Genomic DNA, 11,174 nt, shown 5'->3' with positions numbered 1-11,174 from the left:
TGCGCGCTATAACGGGGTGTTGGCGTTAACGGTTCCTGTGCGATACCCAGCAGGGACTTTACGTTATCAAGCATTATTTCCACATTTGATTGATACTGAGTTCTACTTTGTTGTGGTTCTATGGATAAAAGCAAGTCAGCCAAGGAGAGATATTGTGTTAGGACATCACGTACTAAGTAATATTCTGTGAGAGCATTATGAAAGCGTCTTCTCTCTGTAACCGGAAGTACTAAATAACTGGTAAACAAACGTTCAGACACAGTCAATATGTGACCATTTTCAAACACCTCCTAATAACCATGTCTGGGTCAACTCAAGTAAGGGAAACCATAGAACTGCTATCAACAATACTGAACGAAAATGGAGCATCACTTGTCACCGCAGAAACATTTCGCTTGGCAAAGTTCAACAATTACGAAGCGGTGAGATTTTCGCGGAAACCTAGACTAAGGCTTAGTCTCTGAATATATATAATTTTGATAGTAACAAACAAGCCCATTTATATTGAAAAGGAGCCCTAGTTGGACCAGAGATTCAGAACCTGAACCTGAGGAAATCTAGACTTGCTTTATTTAGGGCTTTAGCACTGCAGAGAGGGCTTGGCAGTAGGGAAATTAATGTGGTTCAGGGACTGTGAGACAGACTAGTGGAAACCCTGCTTCAAAATCTGGGTGCAGACTGAAACAACACCCAAAACGTCACCGATTGTGAAATATATATATCGCTTTTACTTATAACCCATTTATAATGATGTTAAACACGATTTTATGTAGTACTATTTAGGGCCGGTATGTATGTTTAGTCTTGGTAATTGTGATTAAACGTGTTGTTTGTCTTGTCATCTTACTTAACTTGTGATAAATGATCTGACAGTATCCTGTCATGCCTTTTAAATGCAGTAAACGGATAACAACACCTTGTTTATTGCACAGGGCAACTTTTCAATGTAGATTCTTATGCCGTTGTTACAGACACCCGCTTTGTGGAAGCTGTTGTTTGAGCTGGTATACTTCAGCAATTATGGAGTAGTTGACGACTCTGCTGTCAAGGCCCAGAGGCAGCTTTCAGACGGTGAGGTCATACGTTATGAACATGACGATTGCTATGTTTTCCTTTTTCATGTTTTCTACAGCTGAGAAATACACACTTCATATGATTGTATTCCATGCTTGTTTTAGGATTATACCAGAACGTTAATGTGAGAAGAAAATGGCATGCTGAATGTGGTAGACATGATGGTCCAACAGTGTGTCTGGGAATGGAATTATCCACAATATCTCCTGTCCCAAAGGGTGATAGCATAGAGCAAAAGTCAAAGATCTTTATTATTATGCATGAAGGCCACCGGCCCATATACATATAACATATGTACAATCAAAATATATTGGCAACATGATGTAAAACAATTAAGAGTTTAACAAAGTCTGTCTCTTTTATAAGCAGTATATATGAATTTGCATAGATTTAATAATGCTTCATTTGAAGGAGAAGTTAGCAGGTTTTTGAATATAAATATATTTGGAATGCGGTTGTAAATATGTGGAAAATAATAGAATCTTTCTTCAGAATAATATTTGCATACTAAAAGAAAATGGAATTCATCCTCTATACGAGGTGTACAGACAGGACGTAATGTGCGTTGAGATACATCAATATTTAACCATCTTCCTTCATTTATTTTTAATCGTAATAGGCCTGCTTTCGAGATTTTATAAGAATATTACGATATTTGTTTTCATGTATAACACTTAAATATTTTTCGGTTCTAGTAAACACTTACATTCTCTATACAAATTGTAGCGTGAACTGTTGTCGAGTACAATGCCAAGATTGGTAGAACATATTTACACATACATCTTTAAAACATCTAAGAAAATCAACCTTATTGCCTACACTTTGTGCTAACCATACAAAGCCAAATCCATGTGAAAAAAAAGTATGTTCTGAATATGAGAAGCATAATTATTTTGCCCAATGTTATCTAAATATACTGACATGTCATATGATGTTTTGGTATTCTACCAGAGTGCATTTCTGTAAGCTTTAGCCAATATTTAATAACTTCGACATAAGGCATTTATATACAAAGGATATAGTCCACATTCACCATATATTATAACATTAGGCGTTTGTAATCCTACATTTAGAAATCTCTTACATGCAAGCAAATGAACTTTTTCAATATTCTCATAGCGGCTAATCCCCATACCTCCATACCATAAAGTAAAATTGGTTGAATTTGTGAATCAGATATTTTAAAGAATACCCTAGGATCAACCACATCAATCTTTAAGTAAGTTATATAGTATTTGTAACAATGCTCTTTTTCCTCTCAGTGCTAGATCGTCTGTACATTTATTCATTTTAAGCGTGGATGAAAATATAATACCAAGATATCTATATGAATTCACAAGCGTCAATAACAGAGTCTTTATAATACCATTTTTCTTTAGCTGATAATCGCCCACCCTTCTAAAACAACAATATTGGTTTTATTGAGGTTAACGTCAAGTCCCCATTTATCAGAATATGATTCTAAGATATTCAATTGTTTTTGTAGTCCCGAAGCAACGTCAGATATGAGAATGACATCATCTGCAAAAGTAATAGCAATATCTCTAAAAATCAGGGAACAGCTGTACACCAAATTTACCACTTTCTACAATATCAGTACACAGTTCACCAATAAAAATGAAAAAAAAGTGGACTTAAAATACACCCTTGTCTTAGACCGACTGGGCAATCAAAATAATCTGTATAAACATTATCATTGCATCTTACACATGCTGTAACAGATACATATATACTTTTTATTGCAGCCAACATTTTGCCATTTAATCCAGAGTTGTGAAGACAGTACCAAAGTTTATATCGTGAGACGGAATCAAAAGCTTTCTTAAAATCTACGAAGGCAACATACAATTTCTTCTTTTTTTCTTGATAAGCATTTCTGAATTATTGCATTTAAGGTGAAAACATGATCAGTAGAGCAATAGATTCCAAACTGTTTGAACTGGAATATGGTCATGCTCAGCTGCATACTTCATTTCTTGGTACAATCAACCACTGGTTCATGATCTGTTACAGACAAAATTATGTCATAGTCGAATGTCTTGAAACAGGCCTTCTCTGTTCTTGAATTGAAAAGTGGTATAGAATCAGATGTTTACAAAAAGGGATCTAATCCTCACTTGGTAAATTGATAACAAACAAATCAGGTTGGAAAGGATTCAAATTGCCCTCTTGTCACAATTCAGTCATTTGCAACCACTTATAATCACTATAAACAAAGTCCACACAGTTTCTACAATTGTATAACAATTCTTTATGTGTACATTGACTGCTTTCTTCACAGAGGAGAAGTGTGTCCTTGTCAAGCGAGAACTACAAAGTCGTGGTTACATGTCACATGACTTTGCTCACTTGCCAAATGATGCCTCAAGGGGGAAGTCGCGAACTATTGCTGGCTATGGCATGGCTGGTGTGTAAAGAGACATTGATTGAGAGGTTCATGGACAAGTGTACGTCTCCTTTGGATGAAAACATCTCACAGTGGTGTAAGGTGAGGAAAATCAGACTTACAGATTTTCTCCACATGCAAAGCAGATTTCCATCAGATGATGTCCTTGGAGACATTAAACCCTCAGTTAACACATGTACACACACAGAGGTGCGCATGCTCATGCACACAAACACACACAGACAACTTTTGCGTAGTTTGTGATCAAGGTAGATTCTTACCATGTACATAAGCATGCACTGTGTGTTTGTAGGAGTGGCCTAATTCTGCTTGTGATTTGGGCCCTACTGCCAAGGGAGATTCAGCTGCCCCAGCTGGTGAGAGAGTACAGAGGCTACTAGTGCTGAATAGTAAACTACGACTCAACCTGCGGCGAATGTACGCAGCTCAGCAACATGAGGCTAAGCTTCTAAACAAGGTTTGTTTTAATTTACTATTTCATTTTAGAATGGATGAGTTGAAAACCATCAGTGATATTATTTGTAATTGCAAGAATGAAAGAAATTATGTTTGAGTTAAAAATATGTTATTGCTACTTGTACTGGAAGTATTTTACCATTTTCTGCTTCAGTATACACAATATACTAGTCTAAAAATATCATTCTTTGACATCAGTAATATTCCTGAATGTAACTTCAATTTTGATGTCACACAAATACTTTGTTCACCTCACATTTTCAAAGTCAGTTACATGAGCACCATTTGTACGGACAACATCACAATATATATGTTGATAAACCTGATAAAGGTTACACAGTAGTTCAAATTTATAACTTTCAAGTGACAAGTTTATTCTGTGTAGAGGCCTCAAGGCCAAGAGCACATACATATACAGAATAATGGTTGCGTTGCGCATACAAAAGTTTTGGATACATAATTAAGTAAGTAGGTTTCTCTTATGGAATATAGCAAGGTTTTTACATGTTTCACATTTTGTGGTGACAAGAGTTTGTATAACTTATTCTTAGAGGGGAATGTGTGATAGAAACAGGGTATAAGCTGCTCCCTCAAATCTTCATAACATGGACACACTAATATCAGGTGGAATTCATCTTCTATAATATTCATGTTACATTTAAAACAAATACATTGAGTACATTCAATGTCATTATCTCAATTTACTCACTTTTACCTTATTAGACTGGAAACGTAGTGTGTAGTATATACAGAGTAAATCTTTGTTACTGAACAATGTTATTACATATTTCTCTGTATCTAACAGAGATTTAAAGTTAGATTAAAATGATAATCACTCCGACCTGACAGCTTATCATGCCATTCTTGAAATTGAATGTCTACACATCTTTGGGAAAACATACTCATAAATATTTTATGATCATCAAATCCTGTGCAATCCAGACATAGGAAAATCCTGTTGAAAATAAAAGTCTGCGAAGTCCAGTTACCCAATTTATCTTTCCATTGTTATGAAAGATCTTTAACATATTATAGCAAGCTTTGGGATATCACCCTTAACGCATACATAAGAGTCTGCACCAATAGCTGACACAGCGACTGAAATATTTGTAACTTTCATTTCAGATTGAAAACACCACCACAGGGATATCACTCCGAAAGAACCGTGACAATTTATCGGTGTTAGAAGTCCATTTGCTGAGGCACCCACATCTGCTGAAACGAGTAATGGATTGCTATTGTTTATTTAAATAAAACATAACATTATGTTGATGGTTTTCTAATCTTAGGAACCGTTAATAATTTATTGCTAGGGGGTGATGATGATGTTTGTGGAGAAGCATGTACAATGTGAATCTCACTCTCTCTCACACACACACCTACCCAGAACAAAATGGGTGGCACACTCCCTTAAAAATCATTAACACACACCCTACCCCCTCACACTCTCTCTCTCTCTCTCATCATCAACACACACGTACACACATATGCACTGATGTGCATTTGTCAAAGACAAATAAAGATTTCCCTTTTGAATAAAAATGGGAATCCTTGAGAAACCTTGCCCTTGTGAGAATTTCATCTGCATGATAATTCAATTACATATCCTGCTTGTGTTTTATCATATTTAGATGCTGGTGCTACTTGATAAGGACAATGAGCGCCTCCAGAACCTGATGAACTGGCGACAACATGAAGACATATTTTGGAAGTGGATGGTAAGCTGGCATTGCTCACAAGTAATCTTTTAAAAGCAATCATTTGTTTTGTTTTTAACTCATGGGAATGATTTCCATAGATGTAGGTACCAAATACATTCTTGTGAACCCATGTCAATGTTTTTCACATTATAGTAATTCCTTACTTCCAGGACAGTGTCCTTGACCTGAAGGTGAAGGCTGCAGCAGAAGACCGAGACCATAGTGAGGCTCGGTCTGGTGCTGTTTATCTTCAGACTCCACTTGATGGACCTGTACAGATGCAGCTGGCTAGACAGCAGCTAGTACAGTCCATCCTCAGCTATGAGAGCAGCATACAGAACCTGGAACAGCTGTGGGATACAAAGGTAGTTGTACGTTTAGGTTCGATTCTCTCTGATTTTAAGATATCAGTGCCTAGTTTTTCAGTATAGCCTGTGTTGTTCAGAGCCAAATGATAGAAGGTTACAAGTCAGATACTAGTTACGAGATGCATCTGTATTTTGCCAGAGTATTAATAGTAATTCCAAAAAACAATCAGTACGTTTTTCCTTAGCTTTCTCTTTATGCATTCTTTTTGCTGTATGCTTTGTTTTAACGGTGTGTGCTGATGATGAGGTGCCTTATTCTGTGAATGTGTGTTTGAATCAGTGATTGGACTTCACAAAAAATACAAGAAATTTGTACTTTACATAAGGAAATGTACAATAATGTTACATATCCTGTATTGTTCTTTTTGCAGAGACAGGAAATCAGCAACCATGAGCTGGACAACTTAATAGCATCAATCAACATGGACATATCAGTCCACAAAGCTAACCTCATGCTCACTGCTGCACATGACATAGCCGGAACACTGAATCCAGAACCATCCTTCAGACTGGCAAGTAAAACGCGCTTCCGGGGTCAGGCCAACGTGGCAAATGTACTTCATTCCCCCGGTGAGGGTGGGGACAGTTGTTGCACAGATATTGCCGGAGTGACGGAAGACCTGACACATCAGATCCAGGACATGCGAACTCAACTCACCCACATGCACCGGGAATGTCAGAAGACGCTGATGGGACTGGCCAGAAACATACCCTCTGCTATCTGTATCGAACCAACAGCAGTCCGTGAATCTGACCAGTATGCATAGAATGTGAATCTGCTGATTTGTGAACTTCCACGTCCTCTGATACAGTGTAGAATGTTACCATTATTGTTTGATACATACCCTGGACCTTTCTCCACCATAGGTCTGCTTCGGCTGTAACATCATAATCTTCTTATTTGTCACTGACACAGAACAGAATTTCTCTCATTCATGAGCTTGATATCATTAACCAGCCAATATGACTTCTTGAAAAGGGTTTGGCAGAAGTCCACTATCAAACCTTTTAGGTTTATTGACGGCTATTTTAAGTGACATGTCATTCCAGCTGGACTCCATGATTCAAAGTACTGATTTAGATATATGAATAATACAGTGGAGTATCGAGGAAGAAACATCCATTTACCTTTCCATCATATGTAACAGCTTGTTCTTTAATGTTACCATTTAACATGTCCCTGGGGAATAATACAAATAAGACTTCTTTTAATGATATTCTTCTTTCCTTTGAGTGTATCCAAAGAACGCCAAGGGTACTTCAGCCCTAAAAATGGATTAGTGTAATATGGTGGAGTTTATCATACAAAGGTACCTTGAAGAGGGTCTTCTTTAGAGTTATCTCCCTTCCATGACCAGTGCCTCATGGAATCTGTGTTATCAGAGTCTGTCAAAATATACTGCTGAAACAATCTACCAGGCATGTATATACCATGCAGCAGTAGCCTATTGTATTGTAGACACCAGGTTGTTTTGTTAAGGGATGTAGACAGTTGCTTTTATAATAATATGTAACACTCTAGACAATGGGTATTTGAAGAGTTTGACAAATTTCCAACGATTTCATGCAGCTGACAAGAGTTTGGACGCTTAGAAATCACTGGCCTCTCAGGAGCTTTGCTAACAGCTTTTACTTTTAAAATTATATCTTATTTCATCAATATTTTCCCAATTTCAGTATTCAAATATAGGTATTTTTTATATGGGAAAAAACATATGAAAACTGTTACTGGCAACTCGAAACACATTCATTTGAAAATTTTCCAAAAGGTTTGCTATCATTGACATCCTAGACTAGCATATTGTCTACATAATGCCTAAAAAGAATTTAAAATAAATGGTGCAATATGATACATATCAGCATATGCAAATATTGTTATATTATTACACCAAGTCATTTTTATTTTTGGAGGCACATTTCACGTAGTTTAATCTGATAAGAACAGTCGAGGTTTTTGCAACATGACTTAGCAGTTGTAATTAGCTGTGTACCGTTTGCCACATATTGTCACAGTATTGCCATACAGTGTTTTCTCAGTATTGCCGCACAGTGGTTTGGTTGACCATAAATGTTGATATCTGTTATGTTGCTGGGCGTTTGGGTAGTGGTTAAAGCGTTCACTCATCACGCCAAAGGCCCCGGGTTCGATTTGCGACATGGGTACAATGTGTGAAGCCTATGTCTCGAGTGCCCCGCCGTGATAATGCTGGAACGTTGCTAAAATTGACGTAAAACTAAACTCACTGTTATGTTGCTACCTAGAGCAAGGTGACACACACTGAGACACATACACCTTGGACACATGTATAGAGATGCCAACCCATGTGATTTTATAGTATTCGCTACGAAAAAACAACACAAAATACGTGACTTCGATAGCAGTAAAAATATACAAATTTTTAAAAATATTAAATTATATTATCAAACAGCATACGCAATAAATTTCAATCACATTTTATTTAATATCAAGCTATATATGGATACTTATTACTGATTTAGGTGAGTACAATGTCAATAACAAGGTCTTAGACAATATATTTACATATTATATTTAATATGAATAGTCTTTGGAAAAGTTAATACTAATTATACTTTTGGCCAAAAAATACTAATTTTTTGCACCAGTTTTGGGCCAAAATACTATTTGGGCTAAATTAGGGTTGGCATCTCTGCATGCAGCTGATACCAGGCGTGGCACAGTGGTTGGTTGTAATTTGTTGTCTGTTGACCATGATGTAGATGAGTTGAACATGCAACGGTGTTTTTCCTGCATGTACTTTGTTCATTGTTGTTTTTATGCATGAAACACTGCCGTTTAAAGGGAATATCTTATATGACATAAACATATGGATGCTTATTCATTCTTATAGAGTACTCTTAAAAATCTGGAACTGCAGTAATAAGATCGAAGACTCAACAGTTTGTCAACACCAACCACAGTATTGTAATTTTAAAGACACCACTTCATCGAATGCAAATGTGAAGATCATTATTTATCTTGTGTATGTAATACTCAAAAAGACCTTTATGGTCAAGCAAAGTTTTCTTATTACTGTAGTTAATTTGTCATGGCTCACGATTCTTAAATATTTCCATACTTACTTTGTCATGGCATGACAAGTGAACTACAGAAAGAAATCAAGTGGTGCTTCACATCTTTTGAGTAAGAAAGATGTATTGAAAGGCTGTATCCCAAATGATTTAATGAGAGGTTTAACAAGTGCTGAGATATATTTGTCATGTTTATCCTTTTGTATAAAGGTATTCCTACAGGTAAACAGAATTTGTTGTATTTGTTGTATATATTACCAGCTAACACAATTAACACCAGAGTTGTGAAAGGACACATTTTTTTTCAGCTTAGATTCTACTGACTAGAAAACAAACACACAAGCTGTTAAGAAAATTGATTATAAAAAAAATAATCTCATTTAACCTGTAGTGAGCAATATTCCAAGTTCCTTTAGATATTCAAGTCTTCATCAAAACAAACTACTAAATGATTTCGCCATCAAGGTCCCAGGCCATTCAGTCTCCACTTACAACCATACACCGAGAACCTGGAATCCCCAAAGGGACGGACATCAGTTACCCTATCATATCATGACTTTTCTGTGTGCAAATCAAAAGCCATATAACAAATGATATATTCAGGCCATAAGGATTTCCTATGTTTTTCTGTGATAGGATGTGATTCTTGTACACTTGCATTCATAAACCTCAAGTCAACTTGACCATTCTTCATCTACATTAATAAAAAAATAAATTCCAAAGCAAAGTGACTCAGTCACAATTCAAGTTAGAGATTATGAAGATATGATCTAAATTTGAAAAGTTCATAAAATATGTCACACAATGAGTGAAAATGTATTCATTAAATTATTGTTACCTATATATAAGTAACAATTAAACAATACATTTTTCACTCTCTGCTCTCTGGCATGGTGAGGTTGTAGATGACATAATAAATGACCGCCAGTTCGTTATAAGTGCATGTGTGAAACTATACTAGCCACATAAAGAAACTGTGCATTGTCAAAATATTATCCCAGTTGATAAGTACGATAACAATGTCAAAGGTACATATAAACTTTAATGGAGGGATCATGAGACCATAACAAGTCGGGAGAATTTCAATTGAAAAGTCAATCACAATGACGTCACGAGTCCACAACATAGGGGACAGGGGTCAAACGACCATGTCACAAGCTCAAGAACGGGTATGTCCACCATCGGCATTGAGAACAGCAGTGCATCGACGACGCATAGAGCCTATCAAACGTGCAAGGAAGGCTTGTGGGATGTCACGCCAGATCCTCTGAAGTTCTGTTGCAAGGTCAAGGACGTTATCTGGCCATCCATCTCGTCCCAAACATGCTCTATCGGGGAGAGATCCGGTGAATTTGCAGGCCAAGGCAGTAAGTCAACGTTGTGGTGTTGCAAGAAATACATAGCAACCCTTGCCGTATGAGGGCGGGCATTGTCCTGTTGGAATGTTAACCCAGGGCCATGACGTTGCAGATAAGGAATTGCCACAGGTCGAAGAATCTGATCCCTGTAGCCCACACCAGTTCAGTTGCCCTGAACAATCACCAAAAGAGTTCTTTGGCGTGCTGTTAATCCACCCCAAATCATCACGGAACCACCACCAAAGCGATTCCTCTCCAAGACACAGGCCTGTGCATTTCTCCACCAAAACAAGTGTCTGCGGACATGATTTCGGCACCACATTCGGCGAGCTTGTCGATGATGTTGTGTCAGGAAAGGCCGTATGGCGGGACGTCGTGGTCTGATCCCGTGATGACGTAAACGTTGTCGAACTGTGTTGGGGTGGATACGGCGAAGTCCTGGGATGGTTTGGGCAATCATCACTGCAGTCTGAAACCTGTGGCGAAGATGGGTCACCCTTATCCATCTGTCCTGTCTTGGCGTTGTTACACGTGGACGTCCAGAAGTGGCCGATCGATGACGTCATTTGTGTTCTGGTAGCGTCTCACCAGTGCAGAAATGGTGTTCCGGTGGCAGTGGAAATGTGCAGCCACTTGTCGTTGAGACATTCCCCCCACGGACCATCCCAATGGCCGCATGAGGTTGTGCAGACGTGAGCATTGGCATGCTGTGCGTTTCAATAGCCGTTTAATTTTTTTAACGATCGCAAGGGCAGGGGTT

At 37.6% G+C, this 11,174-nt stretch overlaps 1 protein-coding gene across 1 annotated transcript; it reads left to right on the top strand.

Annotated features, from left to right (window-relative positions):
• Positions 1-211: 211 nt before the first annotated feature.
• LOC124267189 lies at positions 212-9,283 on the top strand. Its single transcript, XM_046702103.1, has 8 exons — positions 212-422; positions 972-1,071; positions 3,356-3,562; positions 3,774-3,938; positions 5,063-5,161; positions 5,569-5,655; positions 5,808-6,002; positions 6,377-9,283. Exons 3-8 carry the CDS (start codon positions 3,410-3,412, stop codon positions 6,770-6,772), a joined length of 1,095 nt encoding a protein of 364 aa, XP_046558059.1. The 5' UTR covers positions 212-422; positions 972-1,071; positions 3,356-3,409; the 3' UTR covers positions 6,773-9,283.
• Positions 9,284-11,174: the final 1,891 nt, after the last annotated feature.

This window comes from Haliotis rubra, unplaced genomic scaffold (genome assembly GCF_003918875.1).
Source record: "Haliotis rubra isolate DU_JTF1 unplaced genomic scaffold, ASM391887v1 Scf13, whole genome shotgun sequence".
Lineage (NCBI taxonomy): Eukaryota > Metazoa > Mollusca > Gastropoda > Lepetellida > Haliotidae > Haliotis > Haliotis rubra.
Note: the sequence above shows the minus strand (reverse complement) of the source record. Positions and strands in the feature narration are given on the sequence as shown.